Here is a 25,912-nt window from a genome sequence, read left to right on the forward strand (position 1 = left end):
AAGGAAAACCTTGTCAGACAAGTCGGTCAACTGCCATAAAATACGTATACTCGTGCTTTGGTTGGATGGGAAAAATGAATTAGGTCCTCGAGCCAACGGCAGTCGCCACTGCCCATCGTCTACTTATATGCAGCCATATATAGTTGCTCGGTAGCACATATCAATTTGGTGTGGCTGGTTTGTTTGTTTGCCGGCTGATAAATTGGCACTCAAGTGGATTAAAATTGTTTGCAGCTAAATAAATCTGTGTGCCCGGTCTGGACATTTGTCAGGATGGCAAAAAGGTGGTGTCGTGGTGGTGCAGCACCGCATCATGTCTGTGTCGCATATTAGTTCCCCAAAAAAAAAAAAGGTAAAGCTCAAGTCAGGTTATGAATTAAAAAGGGTCTCCCGACGAAGGAAAAGTTATGAGCCATCCCGCTCTATTAGGAATTCGGCAGTTCTGTAATTTTTTAATTTTCTACCTCATCAGCAGCTCTCTTTCGTGGCAACTTCAAAGGGACCTATTAGCTCGATGGTATTTTTCGGAATGCAAAGGCATTTTTCAAATGCGCTTCTTCATATCGGGTCAGTTCGTCCCCCAGTCGCATTTTTATTCTGTTTCAACAACGTTCAAGTTTGCGCCTTTGTTTTGATTTATTTTTGTTTGGTGGGCTCGGCGGCGCATCGTCGAATATTTTATACGCGCATAAATATGCTTAGATGAGTTTGAAAAAATGTGAATTAGCATATTCGCTAATCGGTCATGCTCCCTCTCAATAGGCTTTCTCTACACTTGGAAAAAGCCAAGACGGTTGACATTTGAAATAACTTTTAAACAATTCCTAGCCATTCCATTCCGTTTGTACGACTCGAAAGCTTTAGCAAGTAAGTGGGGCTAAACTTATGGATTTTGCTTGTACTTTAGGACCGATTGGACCGACCCAAGGCCAAAATACGAACGTTATAACAACATTCCAAAGTGGGACGAACGTTATCTGCATCTGCTTAGAAATGCCATTAATACATTATAGTTGTAGTATCGTTCTCGTGTTCTCCACTAGATATGCCTTGTCATTGACAAGCCAATGTTGACCAAATTAAATCATTAAGACGGCAACAGTGGGTTAAGTCGAATTCAAAACCCAAAACAAATATCTGTATAACATCGATCACTTCAATATGACAGGGCAATAATAAATAAGAATAGATTATGAATACCTCTAACAAGAATAAAATTCCATTCCAAACAAGCATACAAATTCAAAGTATAATAAAATCAGAAATAATTAAATAAAGAGTCACTCACAGTTTCGTAATTTGTTGAAATTGTAGATACTTGTATGTAAGAGTATTTGCTATTCATTATGTTTTAGAACATGATCATTTTTAGTCCACGATTCATCAATCAACAACCTGCAAATAAGCAACGGAAATATAATATCATGATCAATTAGCATTTCACTAGCTAGAACCTCAATCACATCAATTCAAATGCAGTACACAGATGACTAAATGACACACCTCAAACCACGGTTTTCGGCTCGATTTGACCAAATTTGCGCAGTGTTCCAAAACGAAACCTAAACATCCGAAATTAATGTCGATGCTTGATGTTGTGCTGATGGCGACGTTGATGCTGATCACGCAGCTAAGTGGCAAGAAAGATATCGCTGCTGCACCTTGGCTTCTGCACACCCTTCCAGCTATAGTCATGGTTCCTGTAAATGGAAATACAAGAGTGATATATGTAAGAGACCGCTTTCCATGATAATTATACACAAAAACTTACGAAATAGGAAACAATAACGAGTAATTCAATTTGTACATCTGATTAATAGGTATTAAAAGGCATTCAACAAATAACAATAAGTACATACATATTGTACGCAGAGCTTTTTGATTGCTTACCATATTTAAAATACTCCGCTGAGGCTATGAAAATAAGCAGAATTAATGAGCTAAGAGACGGGCCGCTTAAAAAAAATTCGGCAAACAAGTTAGCTTCGGAAGCTGGCGCGCTGAGATTGCTGGCTTTATGATGGTGTTGTAATCTTAAAACTACGCGTGCTGTCCACCAGCGAAATCAGTCTGATCTCGGACTTCAAGCGCAGGAACACGATGTCAAAAAACGCTGGCCTTTGGTCGATTCGGGTTATTTTGTTGTGCATTTGCATCCAATGGAGCGATGGACGCAATTCGCAGTGTTTGCACGTGCGTTTATCCCACGGCGGATGGCTAATTGGACGCCATTTGACCACCCACAACGGCCGGCACATGCGGGCTTTTATGGGTGTCCCATATGCAGAGCCACCAATCGATGATCTTCGCTTTCGTCCGCCGGTGCCGAAAGCTCCTTGGGAGGGTGAACGATTAGCGGTCAAGGATGCACCCATCTGTCTGCAGCGAGATCCCTTCCGACGCGACATGATCCTGGAGGGTTCCGAGGATTGCCTCTATCTAAACGTTTACACGCCGGAGAGGCCGAAAACTAATGGATCTTTGCCTGTGATGGTGTGGTTCCATGGCGGCGGCTGGCAGTGTGGCTCCGGCATCAGCAGCTTCTACGGTCCTGATTTTCTGCTCGACCACGACATCGTCTTGGTTTCGGCCAACTTTCGATTGGGACCTTTGGGATTCCTTAGCACAGAGACGGTCGATTGTCCCGGTAACAATGGCTTAAAGGATCAACTGGAGGTGCTGCGCTGGGTTCGTGCAAACATAGCATCATTTGGTGGTGATCCAAATAGTGTTACGGTCTTTGGTGAGAGCGCTGGAGGTGCCAGTGTCACCTATCACATGCTGTCGGAAAAGTCGCGCGGCTTACTGCATCGTGGTATAGCCCAATCTGGCACCTATTTCAATCCCTGGGCACAGCCTGCGCATAAGGGAGTGGCCGCTGGAAGGGCAACCAAATTGGCCAACATAGTGGGCTGCGGCACCGCTGGAGAATGGCCGGAAAAACTGGAGTGTCTGAGGAAGAGCCCAGCCGAGGATATAGTGTCCTCCCTATACGACATGTTCGTAAGTATTTGTAGTCTGCAAAAGATTAAGGATTTATTACTAACAGGGAGACAATCTTGAAATTTAACGTAGTCATTTTCTTTTGTGTATGCAAGCTCTACACAAAACATGACATAGCCTACTTAAATACTTTTGTTACAATGAACAACAAAAAAACAAATATTGCCACCTGCAAGACTTTTGTGAAAAAGGCTGAGGTGGTATTGACCAAAAATGAGTACAATGCAGCCATTCAAGCTGTTATTAAACAAATAAGGTGAAGGGAAGGTTAAGCTTTACCTTTGACTTTTTATTGCAGGTCTGGGACTTTGATCCGATGATACCATTCCCGCCCGTGATCGAACCGGAGCACGATGGTGCCTTCCTCACAGTGGCACCTCGACAGGCGGCCAAGCCACATGGACTGGAACTTCCACTTATGGTGGGCGCCACCGCCGAGGAAGGTCTCCTGAAAACCGCCGCCCTGCTCAACCTGCCCCAACTGTTGGCGGAGTTTAAGTCTCAGTTCGAGCAGGTCCTGCCAGTCGTACTCAACTACGATCACCACGACGATTCTGTGCGACAGAGGATTACGCAGCGCATCGAAAGCTTCTACTTCAAGTCGGGCCATGATTACGATAAGGTCAACCACCAGAATTTGACCGACGTGAGTGGGGAATCGGGAATCTATATGAATTAAAAGTTCATGAAACTAATCGGCATTGCACAAACTACTTACCATTTCAGCTGATCTCGGACGGATGGTTTGTGGCCGGAATCGATGAGTACCTGCGCCTCCGGATGTCCCAAGAGGACGTGGCCCCCACTTATGTATACCTCTTCGATCACAAGGGAGCCGCCAGTTTTACGGAGATTTTCAAGGGCGGCCGGAACGAGTTCTACGGAGCGTGTCACGCAGAGGAGCTCCAGTATTTGTTCCCCATTGGGCGGGAGCTATTCGTGAGTGCGGTGCCGACGCAAAAGGATCTGGAGCTCCGCGAACTAATGCTCCATCTGTGGGTTAGCTTTGCGAAGACTGGGTATAAGCCATTTAGAACAACTTTGTGAGCCGAAACTAATAGCACTTTCTCCTCAGCAATCCAAATCCCACGAATGCCAGCATCCATCTGCCGAACTGGAGTCCCGCTTCCAGTTATCCAGTGGAATATGCCCGATTGGGCACCAAAGTGGAGGACTCCGCATCCATTTTCCGACTTGAAAACGAGTTGATGCAGCATCGCGCCGATTTTTGGAGGGACCTGCAGCCCCATTTGCCTGCCAGTCACGCCCACAACGAGCTGTAGTGGTCCCCCGAATCATTGTTCAATTCACATTTTGTCTCAATCACTTGATGTATTTCACCACAAGATATAAACCGGCCAAACTGTACTTAACTGTTTTGCACATTTACCGCCAACTTAACGGAATTTCAAAGCTGCCGGACGTGGCCAAGCTTAGGCGCTGCCAGACTTCTGGAAATGAGCACTTTGGCTAGTATGGTTTTAGTCTCGTTGATAGTGTGGCAGCGCTTCGCACGTCCTTGCCGCATCGGTGGAAAAACCTGAGAATGTGTAAACAAATCAATACAGAAAATAAAAGAGCTTCGCCCATATATAGAAAAGACAACAAAGGCTAGGACAGACTATGCTTCTAATATAAATTAAGGAAGTGAAGTCAAATTGGAATTAAAATAGAAACGAGTACGAAATTTTGAAAGAAACGCGAACGAACCCGTCTATCGATAGTCGCCCAGCTGATTGGGTGATTATTTATGGTCATAATATTGCTATCAGCGAAATTTCATTTGAATTTCATTAGATTAGTCATGTACGTCGTGGGCCAAAGTCTTGTGCGGTTATCTATATAAGTGATTGCGCCGCCGTGATTTGGGCTTTCCGTTTCAATTTCCTCTGCGAAAGAGCCGCAATACCACGTGCTATCTCGGCGCCCCCCGCGAATTCTTATTATTATTTGAGTATTCCGAGCCGATCCGGATTAGCCCGATAACGAGTTGGCCAAATAATCATCAAAGGCACGGGCTGTTAATGGATTTTCTGTTTACGCTCCGGAACGACACCATCCGACTACCCAGTGATAAGGCGGCTTCGCAACCGGCGCTTCGCAGTCCATATTTCCTATATTATTACTATATTACTATATAGTAGTGAGCCATGTCGTCGAACGGAATGGCTATTCCCGTCCTAAAGACCAATGGTCACGAGCGGCTGGCCTCGCTGGACAAAAGTATGCCGCCGGCATCGCCCACTCTGCCGAGTCCCACGATCCGCAGGAACAAAAGTGACGGAAAACTAATGGCGCAGGATGTGAAGGAGGCCAAGGTGAAGGTTATCTACACTGGCGGCACCATCGGCATGGTGCGCAACGAGCGGAATGGTAAGCCACCCACGGATCCCCAAATACGGAGATTCATTGGAACTTGAGAGAAACCAATGTCCTTTGCATTTCAATAGCGTTCTTGCAAAGAATCTAGAAACCACTGTCCAACTAGACAAGATAACATATTATATGTGTTAGTTTTACAAACAAGGAGAGTCCCGAAATAATAGCTAATAAACAGATAAGATAAATGATATAACAGCTTTGCAATGCACTTAAAAATATTTTATTTGACAAGAAATGAGAGTTGATATTGTTGAAAAGTAAACAACACAAATATATGCCATAATGCCCACAAATAGGCACTTAATATTGAAATCAAGTGGCAGTCAACAGATTGTTGATGCTTACAAATATTGGCTTATATTACTTATTTGTTTGGTATTACGTGTTCTTATCAGGTATTTTGGAAAACATTTCACACACTAGTAAACTACTTTGCGATGAAGTTTTGACTTCCAAAAATATTACTCCTTATTTTACCAAATTGCATAATTATTCCAGCGCTGGCCCCCATTCCCAATGCTCTGGTGCGCAGTATCCGGAAATATCCGAACATCCACGATGAGGAGTACGCGCTTCGCCGGTTTGGAACATCTGCATCGATGGCTCCACTGGTGCTGCCCATTGTTCAGGGAGTGGATCGCAGGGTTATCTACCAGATCACGGAGTATACACCGCTGCTGGACAGCAGCAATATGACAATGAACGATTGGGCGCGAATCGCTAGCGATATTCAGGTATGTACTTAGAACAAAAATGTACATTAAAAGTATTATTAATTCTTCTTGTTTTTGGTTAGCAATCGTACGAGTTCTTCGACGGTTTTGTGGTGCTCCATGGCACCGACACACTTTCCTACACAGCATCTGCGCTATCCTTCATGTTGGAGAATCTGGGCAAGACGGTGATCATCACGGGCTCCCAAATCCCGATCTTCGAGACGCGAACCGATGGCAAGGACAATTTTACGTCGGCCTTGATAATAGCCGGTAACTACATCATTCCGGAGGTGTGCGTCTTCTTTGGGCACAAGCTAATGCGCGGCAATCGAACGGTGAAGGTCAGTTCGAATGCCTTGGACGCATTCGATTCACCAAATGTTCCACCGCTGGCAAGGATCGGCATTGATGTGAACGTGGACTACCGCCTGATATTCCGACCCTGCAGTATTGAAAGGTTTTGCGTTCACTTGAATCTCGATGAGAACGTGGGCTTGTTGCGAATCTTTCCGAGCATTTCGCATTCCACATTCCGGGCATTCCTGGCGCCACCGATTCGCGGCGTAGTTCTGCAATCTTTCGGATCTGGAAATATACCATCGAACCGAACGGACCTCATCGATGAACTGCGTGCGGCCGGCGAACGAGGCGTTATCATCATCAATTGCACACAGTGTCCCAATGGCACAGTGGCGGAGATCTATGATACGGGCAAAGTGCTCTGCGATGTGGGTGTAATTCCCGGTTTCGATATGACTCCCGAGGCGGCACTGTCCAAACTGGCCTATGTCATCGGCAAGGAGGAGTGGTCACTTGAGGTGAAGAAGCAGGTAAGTTAGACCTATAATAAAACACATACATATGGGTTATTCACAATGTGCATATGCGTTTTAAGATGATGCAGTCAAACCTGAGGGGCGAACTGACCTCCTTAAAGGCTCCCAAGATGGAGGACTACGACTTGGTGGATGCAGTGGCTCGATCTCTGCACTTGTCCTCGCCTCAAGAACTAGACCAGCTGGGCGAAACGCTCTTTCCGGCCATGATCAACGCCGCTGTGGCCGAAGGCGATCCCAAGAAGATCAACAATTTGAAAGCCTATGGCGCCGACTTATCGGGAACGAATCATGACCAGCGAACGGCCTTGCATTTGGCATGTCAGCTGGGAAACGTGGAGATCGTAAAGTACCTGCTGCAGAATGGAGTATCCGTGCATGTGCGGGATCGCTATGATCGCACTCCGCTTCTGGAGGCTGTCTCCACCGATAGCCACGAGATCATCCAGCTGCTCATGAACTGTGGTGCCCATTTGACGGGATCTTCGCGAGCGATTGGCGAACAATTGTGTGCGGCAGCTGCTAGGGGATCGATGGTTAGATTGAAGTCCTACCAATTCGCCGGTGCTGATCTCGCCCAGTCGGATCCTTCGGGCAGGACGGCATTGCACGTGGCTGCACTGCATGGATTTCCGGAGGTGGTGCAATACGTCCTGCCCTACTTCGAGAATCCTCACGAAAAGGATATGTTGGGCCTGACCGCCTTGGATTATGCGGAGCGCGGTGGTCACGCGGCGGCTATAGAGGCCCTAAAAACATAGAAATCTCTTCCGAACCATAACTCGCTTTGTTCCTACAGCATGAAGAAAAAACATTGGAGACAAGAGTTTTTTCTTTAACAGAGTTTCGACCCTTTGTACTTAAGTGTTGCATCTAGTCTGATGGTTCCTTATTAACAGTTTTGAATAACTCACACATTAACAATGCTAGTTTTTATTTTTAAGTGTCCAAATTTTACCTAATCCTTGACCTGTTTTAATTTGTGTTTATTACTTATTTATCTATTGAATGCAATACTACTATTAGCCAAAACTAAAAGTTTACAAACTGAAAACAATTTAATGTATAAAACTAAACATCGAATATTGTAATCGGTTATATAAAAAGGTATATACAAAATAGTGTAATTTGTTGTATAAAATAAAATAAATTGAATTTTAAAGTTATGCCAAGTTTTTGAATTACCTCAGGGAAATAAGTATATGTGGATGCATTTTTTTTCCAAAAAAGTATACTTTCAACAAAGTGAATCCGGTCAAGCTTTTTTTTAATTTATAGGCCTTTTGAACCGCTAACAGAATATATAATAATAAGACATAGTTTAATGGAAACTTATAAATATATTTTATTGAATTTAACAAGTCTTTAGGAAATAAGTATATGTGTATTTTTCATTTGGTTCTCTTAATCTTATTAATTGTTTCTGTATTCAATTATTGCTTTTTATTTTAGTAATTTATATGCTTTCCCTTAGCCATAAGAAGCTTATGAATGCGATTTGGCATAGAGTCTGCTAAATTTTGGAGAGTTTCATTGCTTATTAGCTCCCACTCTGCAACCAAAACGTCTTTTAATTGTCTGATATTGTCAAACTGCCGTCCATTCTTATAAATTCTTGCTGAAAGAATTCCCCAGAGGTCCTCAATAGGGTTTAAGTCCGGACTAATCGCTGGCCACTCCAGAAGTGGTATAGATTTTGAAGAAAAAAAGGTTTTTGTAGCACGTGATGTATGGATTGGAGCGTTGTCCTGCTGAAAAGTCCAGTTATCGGCGTAAAGCTCCGTTGCAAAGTCTATTAATTCTTCTTCCAGCAACTGGGTATAGTATATCTCGGAGTTTGTTTTGGTTGGAATAAAACAAATGCGAGACTTTCCTGCATATCCAAAAGCAGCCCAAACCATCAGTGATCCGCCGCCAAAGTTCCTTTTGTGTCGTGTCTCTCGGGGATGTCGTAAATCACGCCAATACTTATGACACACATCTGGGCCATCCAAATTCCACTTTTTCTCATCCGAAAATATAACACTGCGGAATTCTTCGGTCCAAAATTTGTATTTTTCAGCAAATGACAAACGTGTGCTTATGTGACGTGGTAGTAGCATTGGTACAGGCACCCGAGAGCTATATTTAACTGTCTTATTTTCTGCCAAAAGCTGATGAACCCGTCTCCTAGACACTTTGAGCTTCAAATGGCGCTTAATGTCGTTACAAGACATTTGCTTGTTAACAGCTAGACGCTTAATCTCGCGCTTGCACCTCTCGTCGATGGTACTGGGTCTGCCACTTCGTTCGGCTTTTCCATAAGATTCCACGTTTTTTAAGAAATTTGCAACCGTATTTGGATGTCTCGAAACTCTGGAAGCTATTTCAGAAATTTTGGCGCCACTTTCGCTCAAACTCATAATCAGACCGCGCTCTTCGGCAGACAAGTGTGTTCCACGAGGCATTCTTAGAAAAAAACTGCATTTTTTATAGTGTTACATGCGATTAATTGATTACTTACATATTATTTTTGTGTAATTAATTTATTTTCTTTAGAATACAGTCAATTAACACCAATTTACTCGATCCAAATAACACGCTGATTGACAAATGCGCACAAGCTTTTGTGTTCACATATACTTATTTCCTAAGAAAAAAAATCGCGGCACACAATTTTTCTATAACGGTGCTACGAATTGTGAGCAAAGAAGAATTTTGCATTTGCATTGTAAGAACAGAAGGCAAGAGTAGAGTATTGCATAGCAATAATAGATTAAAAGCTACGATTATAGAAGATATAGGCTCATAAACAGTAAAAATAATCATACACATACATATACTTATTTCCCTGAGGTAGTTGGGTATATATCGATTAAAACGAAAGTGTTATCGAGCAATCTGTCATTCGATAACTTACCAGGGCAATATGACCCAATTCAGTTGTTGCGCAGCCCTGGTTTCGCATTGTTTTTACGCTGGCATTAATTAGAATTGGTAAATATATGTTTGTCAGCGTGCATATAAGAAAGCTCTTACGTTGCAATCTAGTGCTTAGTGGTTCGTAACTCAGAAACCAGCTTAAAATCAACAAGAGTTTGAAAAAACAGCAAACAAAACACACACGCAGGGATACACGCAGCCCCACTCACACAAACACACACACATACACATAAAGAGGTGCACACGTCAGTGCCACGAATTCCATAAAAAAGAACAACAAGATAACCAAAATTAAAACTATAGGCAGTTGGGACCGATCGGAAGCGGATGATATATGCTAGCTATATGGTAAACCCTCTCTCGTTCCAGTCAATGTCGATAGCTAGCGCTGCGCAGCCACCGTGGATATATAATCGGTCCTTCAGATAGCCAGTCCGCATATATATTCCCGATTCCTCGATTAGTGTTTTTGTTTGTTTCTCTCCCGTTTTTTGTTTGTTTTTTTTTTTGTTGCTGCGTTTGCTCCGGTACACTAGGATAGTTAGTAATATTTTGTATTTGAAACGACAATGGCGGAGGATTCGGCTGCTTTGGAGAGCTCCTACGACTTCTCCATCGTTCAGGTGGGTCTTACTTGGTGCTCCTTGTACGTACATGGATGTATACTGATCATGATCACTTGCAGCCCGACGATCACGAATATGGTGAGGCGGATATACGCTTGGCGGGCAGCTCCAACGATCTGTCCTTGTTACAGGTTGGTAAATCTGAGCAAATTCCAGGAGTAAAGCAGTATCCATTATAATATATTTAATCTACCCCACAGAATGTATCCGCCAGCTCAACGAGAGGCAGCGAAGGCAAGGGCCGTTTGGACAGCCTTAAAGAGAATCTGTACAAGCAGCAGGTGAGTTAAGAGTTGTGAGTTAGGTGATTCATTCAAACCTCTATATAACTTCAAATTGTTGCTTTCAGGAGCGCCTTACTGCCTTAAAAGAACGCGCCTTAAGGAAATCCCAGGATGGGCGACACAAGTCCAGCATGAGTGACTCCATGGAATCGCTTAAGACACTGGGTCAGAAGCTCACCGTGTTGAAGACGCGCTCCGGCGACTCCTCCACTCCACTGGTCACACCCACTAAGGACAACGACCCCGGGGATATCTCTCTACTCCAAACCAGTGGCAGCGAGAAGCTCCTGATGCTCACACAGCGCACGGAACAAAATCGTGCTTTGTTGGAACAGCGCAAGAGGGATCTGGCCAAGTCTCTTCTTTCGGTAAAGTCGAATATTGGCTATCAAACTACAACCGAGCTGGGCTCTTCCATGACGGACCTACGACAGGCAGCGTCTACCTCTAACCCTCCCGTTTCCCGTCACCGTTCTGCCTTGGACTTGGAGGCCCAAGGTCAGGAGGCCGTGGACGAAAGTCGGGTGAAGTTGCTCAGGAATCGTATGAAGTTGACGGAGCTTAAGCAGGGCCGTCAGGAACAGGAGCTGCAGGAACTGCGCACAGAACTGGCCAAGCGCGCTAATCTCATCGAGCAATTGGAACTTTCCGGTGCGGAATTACAGCGCACGCTCACCCAGCGAAACGAGGAGTTGGAGCAATTGCGTCTGGTCCAGGTTAAACCAGAAGTAAAGAAGGAGAACGAGATCGAGGTGCCGGAAGGTGATGACCTGAAGGAGCAGGAGAACTCCCGCCTCCAGGGAGAAGTTTTAGTGCTAAGAGAACGACTAACAGAGCTGGAAAACATCAACGACCTGTTAGAAACGACCCGCTGTGAACTTCAGGAAGAGCTGACCACGGCGCGCGAAAGGCAACGAGATCTGGAGCTGGAACAAGAGCAGGATAAGTCTTCCAGCAGTCTGCAATCGGAGGCAGCGTCCACCGATGCGCAGGTGAGCGCGGAGCTGGCCAAACAGCTTCAAGAACTCACCAACCAGCTAGCGGACCTACAATCAACTAATGAGGAGTTGCGTCAGGAAGTTGCTGCCCAAAAGAAGCTCCAGGTGAGCGATGACAGTGTTTCCCAGCGTCTCGAGGAACTGGAAGCCACCATAGCGGCGCAGCTTTTAGAGCTGGAGGAAAAGAAGTCGGCAGTGGCTGCCCAAAGCGAAGAACTCGCAGAAAAGACAACGGAACTCAATGTGCTCAATGTGAATCTGCGTCTGCTTGAGGAGAAACTGGCGCAAAGCAGTCGCAGTAAGCCCCTATTCCTGGATGACCATTTGGAGGACAGTGCTGCCAGCAAGCAGATGCATGAGGATCTGCAGCAACTGAAGCAGAAGCTGGACGAAACTAACAAGGCCAACATAAAGCTAAAGCTGAAATGCAAGCAGACGGAGAAGCAGCTTCAGAAATTCCAATCACAAGATGGTCAGCAGCAGTTGGTATCACTGGCAGCTGAAAACGAGGAACTGCAGCAGAGGATCGCCGTCCTCGAGGACGAGAAGGGTCAATGGCAGTTAGCCAACATGCAGGAGGATGATCGCCAGCCAGAGCAATTGCCGGAGTCCAACCCTTTGCAGCTGGAAACAATTCGTTTGCTGGAAGAGCAGAAATTGGAATTGCAACAGGCCCTGGAGGCCTTACTCAGTTCATCCAGTTCGGCGGAATCCATCGAAATAGTGGAGCGCCATCACTTAGAGTGCCTAGGCCAACGACGTCCAGCCAGCGAGGGCGACGCGCAGGAGCAGAAGCAAGTGCATCCGCCAGTGCCTAGTCACGTGAGCGAGCTCACTCAAACGGAACACACTGAGGAAGAGGATTCCTCCGGCGAAAGTCTTTCCCAGCTTAGAGAACGCCTTGAACTATTCACCCAGGAGCGCGGAGAGGTATTGGACAAGCTAGAGCAACTGTCCGCTGAGAATTCGCAACTCCAGGCAAGATTGGAGGAAAGTTCCAGTTCCCTGCAGCTGCTGCAGCGTGAACGAGAGAAGGATCTGCTCTCCTCCACGTCCACCTCTTCCAACCTTTCGCAGGAGCTCAGTTCAATGCAGCGTTCCTCCGAAGTGGTGGCAACACTGGACGCTGGCGAAGGAGGACCCGTGCTCTTTGAGAAATGCGAGAAATCCCTGAGCAAACTGAACTCTGAATTGGAGGCCTATCGCAAGGCAAACGATAGGCAGGCCAAGTTCAATGTGTCCAAGAAACTGGCCAAGGAGGCCAAGAACTGTCACACCCAGTTGAGTGAGCTTCTTCACAAGGTTAAGGAAGCGAGCACCGCGGTTGAAACTGTTACCGTTGTGGAGACCGTGGTGGCAGTAACCGCTCCCAATGGAAAAGCACTTGCGGAATACGAGCAGCTGAACGCACAGAACGCGGAACTCAAGGCGATAATCTCTCGCTTGCGCCAGGAATTGGATGAATTGAGGGAAAGCTATCCGGAAACAGAAGCGCCATTGGCCATAGTTGGTTCCGATTCTCAAAAAGAAGATGAGCTCCTCCAACTGCAGTCCCTGCTGGAGGACGCACGTTCCTTGCAGGCCGAGCAACGCCAGCAAATCGAGGAGCAGCTAGATCAAATCAGGGAGCTGCGTCAAACCGAAGCAGAACAGTTGCAATTGGTGGCCAGGCAGAGTGCCGAGATCACACAACTCCAGCTGCAATCAGAACAATTTGATCAGCTGCTCAATTCCAAGGAAATGACACATGAGAAGCAACTGGAGCAGCAAACAAGGATCCGTCGAGAGCTAGAAGGACGGGCCGAATCTCTGGAGGGCGAACTGAGTATCCTGCAGACTCTAGTTGCCGAGCAAAAGCAGCAACTCATCGAAAGTGTCAGCGAAAGTGAGCACGCTCTTAACCTTAAGATGCTTGAACTGCAATCCGCCCAAGAGGAGCTTCGCGAATTGAGAGCCAAAGAGGATCCGGATCAGCTCAGAGAGGCTCTGCGAGTTAGCAAAAGTCTAGCTGCCCAGCAGGTTAGTGAATTGGCTTCCAGCCAGGAGACTGTCGACGCTCTGAACCAGCAAATCCAGGAGTATCAAGGATTAGATCAAGCCCATAAGGAGGAGCAGCTCAAGAACCGCGAACTGCGCGAGAAACTCAAGAAGTATGCGCTTAACCTCAAGAAACGCACACAGGACAATGCCGATCTCGAGCAGAAGATCCAAGACCTTACTAGTCAACTCCAAGAACAGCAAGAGCTCTTCAAGCAGAAAGAAGAGGAGGAACGGGAACCCATCGTGGACACCCATCAAGTGGAGCAGTTGCAGCAACAGGTCAGCAAGCTTAACGAAGACCTGAAGGCCAAGATCCATGTCAACCTGGAAAATCGCGATGCCCTGCGTCAGTTAAAGCAGCAAATCCAAGAGCAGGAGCAACTAATCCAAGAACGTGATGCGGAGCTCCAAGAAGCCAATCTGGTAGGCAAGGAGCTGCGACGCGAGCGCCAAGAAGCCGAGCAGGAAGTCTTTCAAATGGGTCAGGAAAACGTCAGACTCAGGGAAGAAATCTCCAAGCTCCAGGAGAACATTCAAACTCTTGGACAGAGGGTAAACGAAGAACCCACGGCGGTCGAGGATTTGCGGCGTCAATTAGAGGCAAAATCAAAGAAGTTTGAAAAGTCCAAGGAGTTAATAAAGCTTCGCAATGCTACGATTCAATCGCTGCAGCGAGAACTACAGCAATTGCAACAGGACCAAGACAGCGAGGTGGAACATGTGCGAGCCAAGAGGGCCGCCCAAGAGCAACTGAGTCTAGAAAAGGATGCGGAGGTGAGTAATACATTTTCTGCCATATTCTTTGTGATGTCGCCGATTATAATCACCCAAAACAGATTACTGCTCTCCGACAAGAGATTCTTCAGCTGGAAAGCCAAAAGAGCAGGACTGCCGGTGAAGGCGATGATACCATTACCAAGACCTCACATCAACAATTGGAATCACAATCGGTAAGACAGCCCGTCATTTTGAACTCTGTAAACAGTTAATTCATAGACACAGATAACTTATTAAGACCTTCTAATTGCAACAAATCTAATTATTTTAGCAGCAACAAGCGGAATTCCTCCAAGTGGCAGAGAGGGAGCAACAGCACCTTCGTGTCCAGCTAACGACGGCCCAGGAGCAGCACTCTCTGTTGGCGCAGCAGTACGCCAGCGATAAGGCGAACTTTGAGATGACCATTGCCCGTCTGGAGACCCTTCACGAAGGTATTCAGGCCAAACTACAAGAGGATGCCTCTTACATTGAGTCGCTGGAGGCGCAGAATACGGAGCTGCAGGCCAGAAGCGCTGCTCTTGAGGAACAGGCCGCCAATCAAGCTAATCAACAAGCGGCGGCCCAGGATAAAGTGCAAATACTGGAGCAACAGTTGCAGAAACAGCGCGAGCTGGAGGAGCAGCAGACCCAACAGGATCAGCAGCTACAGGAGCGTTTGAATGAGCTTGGCCAAAGGGAGCAAGTTCAAAATCGCCAACTTGAGTTGGTCAGCAGCGATGCGGAGGAGAGCAGGCAGCATCTGGCTCGCCTGCGAGCAGACTACGAGGCCTTGCAGGCCAAACACGCTCAACTAACAGCAACCGCCCAGGCAGAAAGGGAACAGATGAGCAGCCACAGCCAGGAGGAGCTGGCCGATCTCCGACAGCAACTGGACGCCAAGGAGGCGGATCTGCACCGTCAGCGGCAGGTTTACGATGCCAAACTGGCAGCCAAGGCCACGGAGCTCGATGAACTCGAATGCGACCTCAATGGCCATGTGGAACGAGCTGCTGCCGATACGCGAGAGCTTGTTCAGCAGCTGGAGCGGTCCCAAGAGCTGGTAAACCAACGTACTGAGGAACTTCAGCGACTCAACGAAGAGTTCCAGGAGGTGGAACGCGAGAGATCCACTTTAAGTCGAGAAGTGACCCTGCTCCGTTTGCAGCATGACAGTGCCGAGCAAGATGTTTTGGAGCTCCAGGAACTGCGCATGCAGGCCATGCAGGATAAGACCGAAATGGACAACCTGCGCACCCAGATAGATTCTCTTTGCGCCAATCACAGCCAGGAGTTGCAGGCACTACAACAGCAAATCGCTGAGTTGGACACTCTGGGTCAGAATCAAACCGATGATCAGGTCTACATCGAAACGGAGAACAAACGGTTGGCAGAGCAGCTAAGCGAACTGCAAGCTCAACTGGCCAGGCAGCAGCAGCAACACCATCATCATCCTGCTGTTCAATCTCAGCAGCATCCGCCACCGGCATCTCTGTTCTTTGGTGGCGATGCTTTGGCCGCTCCTTCGCCCTTCGATGAGATTGCCCAACCGCTGAGGGTTTCTTCTCTAGCGGCAAGTGCAGCGCCACCCATTTCTCCACCACCTACAATCGAGGATCTTCAGCGAAACGTTTCTGATCTGGAGAAGCATGCGCAGGATTTGGAAACGAAGCTGCTGGCACGAAATCAGAATCTGGCAGAGCAGGAAGAGCGACGTTTGCAGTTGGAGCAGCGCCTTTCGGAAGTGGATCGCCTGCTAAGCGAACGGACTCGGCAGCTGGCCGACATTCAAACGGCCAACGAGGAACGTGATCGCTTGGCGGCGCTGGAGAAGCTTATCCAACCGGCGGCAGCGCCTACATTGGACATGTTCTTTGGCGTTCAAGCGGAGGAAACAGTGCCCGATGCCGTGAGTCACCATTTGGATTTGGGCCTGCCGCAAACGGAACCAGTGGAGGAACCACTGATTCAGCCCAAAAAGGCATATTTGTGCCAGCCAAAGCAAGAAATTCCAGAGCCAACTGCTCAATCCATTGATTGGGGTGTTGATGAAGATCCCTGGGCAAGTGCCGCCAACGAGGCTCCGCAAACCGATGTGGAACACCTGCATACGAGAATCGCCCAATTGGAGCTGCAGTTGTCCAATGCCGAGCAGCAAAAGACCGAACTCCAAACCAAAGCCGCCAAGCTGATGAAGCGCCTGAAGGAATACAAAACGAAGGCCACAACGACCGCCACGCCCACGGTGACAGTGGATAATGATCTGGACTCGACCATAATAGAGGAGCTGAAGCATCAGCTCCAGTTGCAAGAGTCCCGACTGAGCAAAGCGGAAGAACTAACGCAACAGCACGCCCTGGAAAAAGAGAAGCTAGCGAAGCGCATCGATGTCCTGACAGCAGGAAACGATCGTATGGCGGAAATGAAGGAGCGTCAGGACATGGATGTGCAGATGTACCAGGCTCGCATTCGGGAGCTCCAAGAAAAGCTTAGCCAACTTGATCAGTGGGGTGAGCCTACCACTACTGTCTCCTCTTCGTTAAGCGGCGATGAGGCGGCGAGGATTGAGAGCCTGCAGCAGGAGATCCAGCAACTGCGCCAACAAGTAATCGAACTGGAAGATTTACGCAGAGGCGATTTATCCGAACTGGAAGCACTGCGACAGAGTAGCGAAGGAAAACTTGCGAACCTCCAAGAAGACAACCAAAAATTGGAACTCCAGCAACTTCTCCAACAAGTAAGCGAACTGGAAGCCCTGCGCACACGCGACCAATCCGAATTGGAAGCACTGCGTCAGAGCAGCCAAGGTCACGATGAGGCTGCAAGGATTGCGACCTTGCAGCACGACAATCAACAACTGGAGCTCCAGCAGCTGCGCCAACAACTAAATGAACTTGAAACATTGCGCACACGCGATCAAGCCGAGTTAGAAGCACTGCGTCATAGTAACCAGGGTCACGATGAGGCGTCAAGGATTGCAGCACTGCAGCAGGAGAATCAACAACTGGAGCTTCAAACACTGCGCCAACAACTAATCGATCTGCAAGATCAGAGTAGTCAGGGTCAACAACTCTCGGTAGACATGGACTCCAGAAATGATGAGCAAATGGCTCAACTGCAGGAGAAAGAATCAGAGATTGTGCACTTAAAGCAACGCATCGAAGAGCTCATGCGCGAGGACCAAACAGAGAAGCTTGTCTTCGAGATCCTGACGAAAAATCAAGAGCTGCAGATGCTACGCATGCAGGTCAAGCAATTGGAGGAGGACAAGGAAGATCAGCAGGTGTCCGCTGCTTCTTCGACAGACGATGGAGAGACCGTTGAAAAGCTGAAAAACCAGTGTCAGCAACTCCAGCAAGAAAAATCTGACATGGAGGAGGAACTGCGTGTGCTTAACAATCATGTTCTTAGCAGCCTAGAGCTGGAGGATAGGATGAAGCAAACGCTGCTCCAGCTGGATACCAAAAACATTGAAATCACCGAGCTGCGTCGTTCTCTAGAAGTCCTGCAAAGCCAAAATCTTGGTCAGAATCCCGCTGCACAGCAAATACCCGATCTGTCAGCTATCAATCAGCAGTGGGAACAGTTGGTGGAGCAAAAGTGTGGCGAGGTGGCCAGCATATGGCAGGAGCATCTCTCTCAACGGGAAGCTGCCTTCAAGGCGCAACTCGAGGAGGTTACCCAGCAGCAGCAGAGAGAACTGCCACCAAGTCAGCAGTCCACGCAAGGCGATGCCACCAGCGACATAATGCTAAAGATGCAAAAGGCACTGGAAACGCAGGAAATGGAGATTGTGACACTCAAGGAACAGCTGGCAATTCGTTCAGCCGAGTACGCTCGTCTAGCCGCCCAATACGATCCGTTCCGGCTGCAGAATCGTGGAGGACCCAGTGGAAATCCTGCCTCGTCAACAGTCTCAGCTGGTGGACCACCATCCTTAACTGCCAACGAACCACTGCCCGAGTATGTGCTTAAAGCGGATCTAGACTACGCCCTCATGATGCTCCACCAGCGGGACATGCGAGTCGAGGAAATGATTGTGGAACTGGTGCAGTTGCTCGAGGAACGTGATCACCTGCAACTAAAGTTGTCCGACACGCTGCGTCAGTTGGAAACTGAGCGGAGTCGCGTTAGCGATGAACGTGAGTCGGATTGCCACCTCTGAGCATTTTTATTATACATATATGGACCAAATCCTAACTTTTGTTCTTCTCTATTCCATTGTGAAGCAGCAAGTGCCACGGCATCCTCATCAGCCGCCTCGAGCAGCAGTCCCAGCAAAATCAGCAGTGCTGGCAGCAACAGCGAGCTTCTGGGAACGACGAGTGCAGCGGGCAGTGACCTTAAGCAGAAGTGAGTGGTGTCCCACAGCATAAAGGAGCAAAGACTTGATATTATTATTTATCTTTTTTAAAGGCTAGCTGAGTTGCAGACGGTGAAGCATTCCAAGGACAAGGTCATCGTAGACGAGCGTGAGCAGCGCCTGCAGCAGATGCTTCAACTGCAGAAAGACATGGCCAAGCAGGGCTCGGGATCGCAATCAGGACCAGGAACAGGGACAGCAGCAGCAGCAGCCACGGCACCAACAGCAGCACCAGCACCAACACCAATAGGCGTGGATCTTTGTGAGTGGACGCTACTGAAACGTCAACAAGTCTCTTCCCTAACCGAATCCCCCGAATCCAATTCAAATTAACAGCTCAGTCGGGATTGCGTTCGCCATCGATGATGCTCATGGACTGGATACTGGGCAACAACAACAAGGAGGAGGAGGCAGGCCACCAAACCTCTGGCTAACCCATTTCCACTTCCCGGCGAGAGCGACCACGCATCCAGAAGCCTGGACTCCTACGACTAGCTCTTTAATTACAAATCATTAATTAAACTTTAATTCGGGCCTTCCTTGTGCGGACAATGGCGATTAGCGTTAGAGTTCTTTATACGATATTATGTACCTTGGCTAGCTGAAAAGCTCTCCACTTAACTGTTCGAGCCGTATTCCCGATTTGTTCCAAGCGCGTACGTTTTATGTTGTAGATATGTAAAAATTGTAAAAAACAAAACGAAATGAAACGAAGCTGAAGAAAAACCAGAAAACAGAAAACCCAACTAAAGAGAATTTAAGAACTAAACCAAATGTGTTTTTCTAGGGTATTCTCAACAAAAGCATAAATAACTGGTGATTTGAATGGATTTATAGCACAAACCAAGACGACGGATGTATAATAAGCAACCATTGCGTTTTCTTTTCGTTTTATTTAAATTTATTTCAAATGATATTTGATGTTTAATTAACAATGTTTCATTTTATTTTTCCATTGAGAAAAAAACACTTAGTTTTTAAGATTCATGCTGTAAATATTATAATAATTGTTGTTCTCTTGTGTGTGTGTGTGTGTGTGTGGGCTGTGATCTCCTGCATCTCGCGATATCCGCCAGCTGCGACATCTACATCGTTCTTTGATTTTGCGCCTATGCCTATTTTGCGATGAGACTTTCGTGTGTGTGTAAAGTGTTTGTTGGTTGATTTCAATTAAATAATGCAATTGATGTTGTTATGTATCGAAACAATTTTTGAATGTTATGTTCCGTTTCCACATTTTATTATTATTATGTTCATATATATTGTGGTTTGTTTTTGCTACAGCTGACATCAAGTACAATTTGCTTATGATTTGCTTGTCTTTATCATTTGTTTATTTTTATTTTCACTTCGCTTTTTATTTGTATTTAGTTTATTTTTCTGTATTTCTAGTTAAACATTTAAATACGAGTTTTTCCACATGCATATGAAAATACAGCGATCATGCATGTCGGTGAATATATATTCATGTATAAATCTATATACCCTTTCCAATGCTTTGCAAACTATATAAAAAAGTCGTAACCACGAACAATAGCAATGAAATGTGTTGGGAAATAATGGTGTGAAACAAGTTGCCTCGCCAGTTTGATGCCCGGACTCTAAAAATATTAGACTCGCGAGCAATTAGATGGCGCTACGGAAGGAACCAAGTGAGTGGGTGTGCCGGAACTATATCTATGGATCCACGGGTGCAGTGTAAACCATGAACAACACGCGTTTGTTTAGCTTCTAGTAAACGTTTTTTAAAAAAAAATGATTGATTTGCTTTGCACTTATTAGATCGTATATATCGGCGTGTCGGATACAGTTAATGGATTTTCTCAATTTCGGTGCCATTAGGCTGGAAATCGTTCAATTCGACCTTGGCAAACAACAAAAATTACGTAAAGGTTTGCTTATAGAAATTCAGTATATTCATATAATATATATATATATTATTATATATATATATAGCGTTCATTGAGTGGTGTGTGTGTGTGTGGGTGTAGTAGTGTAACCACTGAAATGACTAAAACGAAACTTAGTAAATGCAAATGCCAACCAAAACAATAATGATTCTATATAAAAAAGTATATATAGATCTCGTTTAGAGAGGGACAAACGGACAATGAGAAATAGAGATAGGACGAGGGGTGAGGTGAAGCAACTTTTCTTTTAGAGAGCGTCGGCCTTGCAGAGCATTTTGTTTTTCTTTTATTTCTTGAAGCTTTTCATTGATTGGTTTTCCATACAAGTGTTTCTTTTTAATTTTTGTTTGCATTTTGCTAAAGGTTCTTTTCTTGACAAATGCTTTTCTGTTTTCGATTTAAATTTGACATCTAGGTCTATGTGGTTGCAAAAAAATAAAGCAAATAAAAAATAAATTTTAAAAAAACTGAAGTTTATTCTCGCACTCAAGTAACAATTTGGTTTTCCATTAAGATTCGTCGAGAAGGTATAATTAATGATAATTTTGGTTATTCTTTGAAATACTTTACTTTTCCGGGTTGAAAATGCATCAAAAACGAATAAAAGAAGCATTTTAAACTAAAATTCTTAATTAATAATAGCGAAAAAATGCAATCGAAAATCTGAGCAATTATACGTATGGGATCTTAGCGGATTTTAAATATTTCTTGAGAGATTTTCCTCTTTGCGAAAATACAATTTTTACGTCTCTCCTATTTTTCCCTTTCTCTGCTGTTTTTTTTTTTAGTTCAGGGACCAAAAGTAATCATTCGTTATTATTCCTATTTTTAAGTATTGATTATTTTGTGAGAGATTCGTATTACTCAAAGTCCGGTTGCGATCATTCCCAGCGAAATCTTGTAAATACAGCTTAAAAATGTTGCGGATGCTTTACATTTAAATCATGTTAAAATTCGTATCAATATAACTGCAATCTGACTTTGAGCAATATTTTGAAGTTAAACAACAACTCTCACATCATAATCATTACTCTGAGCGATATTTGCTTCACTAACAAACAATGATTATTTTTGATTTTTATCATATCCGTATATATACGGTCCCCGGTTTAGTCAGCTTAACATTCGTCTCTGTGGATTGCTTCTTTTGCCGATTATGGATCTTAATGCTCCTGCTGCTGCTGTTGTTCTTTCGTTGTGGTTGCTGTTGTTAGTTGCTGCTGCTTTTGCTGTTGCTGTATGATGGTGTTGCCGCTGTTCTTGCTGTTACTGTTGCTGCACGTAGCATGTAGCATGTTGCTGGCGTTCGTTTATGGCATTCAGAGAAAGAATTTACCCAGCAGGAGGCTAACAATGGCCGCAGCAATGGCAATTGCAATGTAAAAGACCGGAATCTGCTTCTCAGCCAGGACTGGGGCATAGGGCTCATTCACCTGTTTGATGGCCGGCGAGCTCCGGTAACGTGTGACTTGATCCTGGAAAACGGTAAGAAATTAAAGTGCATTTAATAAAAGAATTCATAACATTGACTATAAATCTTCATGTCATTCTTTTAACTTACCTTCAAGTGAAGATTCTCTTTTCGTAGTTCGATGTTGATTTCACGCAGCTCCTTAATCTCTCCGGCCATTGCCTCCAAATTCTTTGACACATCGGGCAAATTGGATGGCTAAGGTTGGGTAATATTTGGTCGTTATTCATGATTATGATCGATCGAGGTGCCTGTTCGGCTTAACTTACCTTGTCCACAAAGCTTTCCAGCTTCGGCTTGCTCTCGAGCGCTTCGCCGCTGGCTGAGCTAGTATTGACCCCCGCGCTTCCGCCTCCGGCAACCCCGGTTCCGGCGGCAATGGTGCCACTACCGCTGGTGTTCTCAGCATTTGCCTCAGCGCGGGGCATCTCGAAAACGCACTTCAGTTTGGCGTCCATCAGCTGATCGGGCTCCAGTTCCTTCCACTGCGGGAGTAGAAGAAGACACGTTGATCAGAAAAAGTCCTATTCTAGTAGGATACAACTTACCAATTTATTTAAATCGGTTAGATCAGCATCGAAGGGTGCAATGACGCTCTGCACCATGAACTTGTGCTTGTTCTTCTCCTGCTGATCGTAGATGAATGGCTGGAGGCAGACTATGTACATGCGGACGGGGACGTACGTAATAGTAACGATATTATAGGGATTTAATTTGAGAAATACTCACTCTCCACCTGGGTCGATCGAAAGGGCATGATCTTGCCGATGTTTGGACGCACGCAGTAGCGCTTCGGGGCGGTTGTCTTGATCTTGAAGACCAGAGGCAGACCCTGGTTGCTGCGCAGAGTCATGATTGTGACAACGGGTCGGTTGAAGGGCCCTGTTTAAGGAAGAATAACAAAAGCAAGCCGTTGAAGTTAGGAGCTAGGATAACGATACATCAAAATATATGACTTATGAAAAAGTCTTATTTTATGATAAATATATAGCTTACATATTTCTCAATTTAGCGCTAAGCTTTCAATCTGAGCTAATGTTTCTTATTAGTTTCTGATTTCCCTATGATATCTATGATAGCTATGGGTTGAAATGATTTTCAAATAAAAGAGGCATTATCGCACTTTCAGGAATATCTGCAGACCTTATCGCCCTTTTTATTGAATGCACCCGATTAGTCACACTCTATTGGCGATAGCCCCACCCAACCGAGCCACCCAAGAGTCGCACTTTCCCTGCTTTTCCCACATTCCTACATTCCTACCTTCCCGATTTTCCCCACTCTCCCTGATTTTTGTGTCACGTCACGCTCATTGCGTCATTGGCCGAAGCAAGTTCAAATTAATTGAATTAAAAGCAAAACAAAATCGAAAATGGGCACAAATGCCGAATAGTAAAATGAATATCGGGTAGTCGTACTTTGAGTACCCTTCATATTGAAGTTGGATTCACTACCAAAATGCGAAACTTATTTTTGAGTTATGAAGTGTATTCTTATCTTTACAAACTCATATGGTGAATTACTTCTAATTAAATGGCATAATTTTAAAAGGCTAGTATTAATCAGAATGTTACTTTTGGATCTATTGGAAAGAGAACGCAAGGTCTTTCTAACTTTCCCAAATCGTTTTGTCCAACATTTTTAACGGACACTGGTGGAAAAAGCAAAACAAACCAGGAAAAAGGCAAAAACAAACGAAATACTATAAGGAATTTTCGTTTTTTTTTTTTTTTTTTTTTTTTTGTTTGTTTGTTAACATGGCGTGTGCGTGTTTTCCTTTGGTGTAAGTGTGTGTCAAGGAAATTTCATTAGACAAAGTCGCGTCATGCATGTGTTTTCCACCCCTCGCCACCCACACCCTTCGCGGTCTAACGCGAAACGTGGGCGAAGGGGGTTGCAAAAGAATGGGGCTAAGGCTCACTCACACACATACAAATATTAAAATATTTGCGCACAATGGAAGCAAAAGCTAAATACTTGACTAGTTAACTCAACTTTTACAATTAGATATTTTGAAGGGATAGAACGAAATGAGTGACAAAATACAAATGCAAGTAATACTTGTGCATTATTTCTGACCACAACCAACATGATTGGTCACTTAGGTAAACATTGCATTTTGCAATTGAGACTTTGATAAACCAAGAGCATACTTCGCAGAAAAATGAAATGTTTATGTACTGGAAAATGCAGCTTGGCAACAGGAGTTTAATAACAATGTGATGACTTTGCCACTTGTCGCACCCACTGTGCGAGCTCTTTCCCTGTCACATTGCATTGTTTTTGCCACTGCTGCTGTTGCTTTTTGGCCAAAATTCAAGGAGCGAAAGACAAGAAAAAATTAAAATGGCCCATGACAAGTTTTTGCGTATAAAAATATAATGCTAGCCAAAAACGCGAATCGAGCAAGCAAGAGTGAGAGGGATGGCGAGTGCAAGTGAGAAAGAGAGCGACGCCAGCTGCCGGCATCAAAAAATATAATACATTTAAGAGCTAAGAAAAACCGGAAAGAAGCAGAGCAGTGAAACACGTAGACCCCGAAAAGAACAATAAAAGGTGTCCAAAAATCGCATGTACAAGAACAACAAAAACAACGGAAATTATTGATAAGCGAAGCGAAAGAGATGGGTATAGAAAGCATTGAGAGAGGGAGATGAAATGTGTGCGTGAGAGAGAGAGAGAGAGAGAACAGGGGAACTTTGCAGTTTGCTCTTTGCAACAAATTGGAGGTGAATTGGCTTTTTTGGTCGATATGCAGCGACCTTCCCGCAAAAACGTTAAAATAACGTGCATAAACTTACCCACAAAACGCAACTCATGCTCTGGGGTAATGGTCATCGGAGGTTCAAAGAGTTCTGCATCGCTCATTGTGGATTTGATCATTTTTGTTGTTGCTGCTGCTGCTACTTCTGGTGTTGTTCTTGTCGTTGTTGAGAATTTCACTCTCTCCGCTTAGCGCCTCTCTTCGTTTTGATTTTATTTTTTGTGCGTCCTGTTTTTGCCTGGCTATTTGTTGTTCCTGTTTGCTGTCAAGAAAATTCACACGAAATTGTATTAGAATTCACACGCACGCAGAGATATGAGACACAGGCACACACAAGTACAATAAACGAGGGATTTAATTTTTTCGCTTACGTTTGCGTTTTTTAGACCAATATTTCAACAAAACTGCTGTTTTTCTGCCTGTTTCGTTTTACTTTACTCGCCTCTTTTTTTTCTTTCGTTTTTCGCCCGTTTCGCTCTCACAGGCGAAATATCGGTAAATTTATGCGACCACACACACACGCATGGACTAAAAAAAAGGAAGAGCGAGAGAGACTCACACGCACGCACGGTCTTTTACCAGAAAATGTCGAGAAAAAAAAACAACGATCAACGTGCGATTTCTTCACCGACTTGCAGATGCTTTTCTGTCTATTTGTTTGAGTTCTGTGGTTTTCCACGCTTCGGTTTATTCGCAAACTTCAGTTGAAAACGCAAAATGCAAAAAAAGCCAGATATTCTGCCAGCTAGTGATGTCAAAAAACACCGATGCATCGGCTATCGATATTTTTCGATTTTTTTTTTTGCTATAAGAGCAACGCTTAGGGACGTATCGATATTTT

The 25,912-nt window shown here is 45.2% G+C and overlaps 4 protein-coding genes across 6 annotated transcripts; 3 read left to right on the forward strand and 1 right to left on the reverse strand.

Annotated features, from left to right (window-relative positions):
• Nucleotides 1–1,918: 1,918 nt before the first annotated feature.
• LOC122625204 (venom carboxylesterase-6) lies at nt 1,919–4,588 on the forward strand. Its single transcript, XM_043805195.1, has 4 exons — nt 1,919–3,003; nt 3,302–3,649; nt 3,730–4,022; nt 4,079–4,588. Exons 1-4 carry the CDS (start codon nt 2,101–2,103, stop codon nt 4,284–4,286), a joined length of 1,752 nt encoding a protein of 583 aa, XP_043661130.1. The 5' UTR covers nt 1,919–2,100; the 3' UTR covers nt 4,287–4,588.
• A 166-nt stretch (nt 4,589–4,754) lies between these two features.
• LOC122625203 (L-asparaginase) lies at nt 4,755–7,976 on the forward strand. Its single transcript, XM_043805194.1, has 4 exons — nt 4,755–5,376; nt 5,884–6,119; nt 6,182–6,931; nt 6,997–7,976. Exons 1-4 carry the CDS (start codon nt 5,154–5,156, stop codon nt 7,696–7,698), a joined length of 1,911 nt encoding a protein of 636 aa, XP_043661129.1. The 5' UTR covers nt 4,755–5,153; the 3' UTR covers nt 7,699–7,976.
• A 1,877-nt stretch (nt 7,977–9,853) lies between these two features.
• Nucleotides 9,854–19,681, forward strand: LOC122624929 (protein lava lamp). 3 transcript variants are annotated; one of them, XM_043804708.1, is made up of 10 exons: nt 9,854–9,913; nt 10,229–10,482; nt 10,545–10,616; nt 10,686–10,766; nt 10,835–14,581; nt 14,644–14,757; nt 14,856–18,705; nt 18,796–18,916; nt 18,980–19,188; nt 19,263–19,681. In XM_043804708.1, the coding sequence occupies exons 2-10, from the start codon at nt 10,429–10,431 to the stop codon at nt 19,358–19,360; spliced, it is 8,346 nt and encodes a 2,781-aa protein (XP_043660643.1). In that variant the 5' UTR covers nt 9,854–9,913; nt 10,229–10,428; the 3' UTR covers nt 19,361–19,681. The 3 variants fall into 3 exon arrangements, with proteins under 3 accessions (XP_043660643.1, XP_043660642.1, XP_043660644.1); XM_043804707.1 differs by having other exon boundaries at nt 9,871–10,482; XM_043804709.1 differs by having other exon boundaries at nt 9,871–10,482; nt 14,859–18,705.
• Nucleotides 19,682–20,109: 428 nt separating this feature from the next.
• LOC122624930 (vesicle-associated membrane protein-associated protein B/C) lies at nt 20,110–25,829 on the reverse strand. Its single transcript, XM_043804710.1, has 7 exons — nt 25,443–25,829; nt 25,109–25,333; nt 23,037–23,189; nt 22,856–22,965; nt 22,577–22,792; nt 22,398–22,505; nt 20,110–22,311 (listed from the first exon to the last, which is right to left on the reverse strand). The coding sequence occupies exons 2-7, from the start codon at nt 25,188–25,190 to the stop codon at nt 22,156–22,158; spliced, it is 825 nt and encodes a 274-aa protein (XP_043660645.1). The 5' UTR covers nt 25,191–25,333; nt 25,443–25,829; the 3' UTR covers nt 20,110–22,155.
• Between the last annotated feature and the right edge of the window lie 83 nt (nt 25,830–25,912).

The sequence above is a fragment of the Drosophila teissieri genome, chromosome X (assembly GCF_016746235.2).
Source record: "Drosophila teissieri strain GT53w chromosome X, Prin_Dtei_1.1, whole genome shotgun sequence".
Lineage (NCBI taxonomy): Eukaryota > Metazoa > Arthropoda > Insecta > Diptera > Drosophilidae > Drosophila > Drosophila teissieri.

What these genes read in the sequence shown, in the direction of transcription:
- LOC122625204 (XM_043805195.1), top strand. Translation starts at nt 2,101, where the DNA reads ATGTCAAAAAACGCTGGCCTTTGGTCGATTCGGGTTATTTTGTTGTGC. An exon ending in ACCACCAGAATTTGACCGAC is followed by an intron (nt 3,650 to 3,729) that starts GTGAGTGGGGAA and finishes TTACCATTTCAG; the next exon opens with CTGATCTCGGACGGATGGTT. An exon ending in GTTAGCTTTGCGAAGACTGG is followed by an intron (nt 4,023 to 4,078) that starts GTATAAGCCATT and finishes CTTTCTCCTCAG; the next exon opens with CAATCCAAATCCCACGAATG.
- LOC122624930 (XM_043804710.1), bottom strand. Translation starts at nt 25,190, where the DNA reads ATGATCAAATCCACAATGAGCGATGCAGAACTCTTTGAACCTCCGATG. An exon ending in TAACCGATTTAAATAAATTG is followed by an intron (nt 22,793 to 22,855) that starts GTAAGTTGTATC and finishes CTACTCCCGCAG; the next exon opens with TGGAAGGAACTGGAGCCCGA. An exon ending in TGGAAAGCTTTGTGGACAAG is followed by an intron (nt 22,506 to 22,576) that starts GTAAGTTAAGCC and finishes ACCCAACCTTAG; the next exon opens with CCATCCAATTTGCCCGATGT.
- LOC122624929 (XM_043804708.1), top strand. Translation starts at nt 10,429, where the DNA reads ATGGCGGAGGATTCGGCTGCTTTGGAGAGCTCCTACGACTTCTCCATC. An exon ending in ACGACTTCTCCATCGTTCAG is followed by an intron (nt 10,483 to 10,544) that starts GTGGGTCTTACT and finishes GATCACTTGCAG; the next exon opens with CCCGACGATCACGAATATGG. An exon ending in GGCAGTGACCTTAAGCAGAA is followed by an intron (nt 18,917 to 18,979) that starts GTGAGTGGTGTC and finishes TCTTTTTTAAAG; the next exon opens with GCTAGCTGAGTTGCAGACGG.
- LOC122625203 (XM_043805194.1), top strand. Translation starts at nt 5,154, where the DNA reads ATGTCGTCGAACGGAATGGCTATTCCCGTCCTAAAGACCAATGGTCAC. An exon ending in GAATCGCTAGCGATATTCAG is followed by an intron (nt 6,120 to 6,181) that starts GTATGTACTTAG and finishes GTTTTTGGTTAG; the next exon opens with CAATCGTACGAGTTCTTCGA. An exon ending in CACTTGAGGTGAAGAAGCAG is followed by an intron (nt 6,932 to 6,996) that starts GTAAGTTAGACC and finishes ATGCGTTTTAAG; the next exon opens with ATGATGCAGTCAAACCTGAG.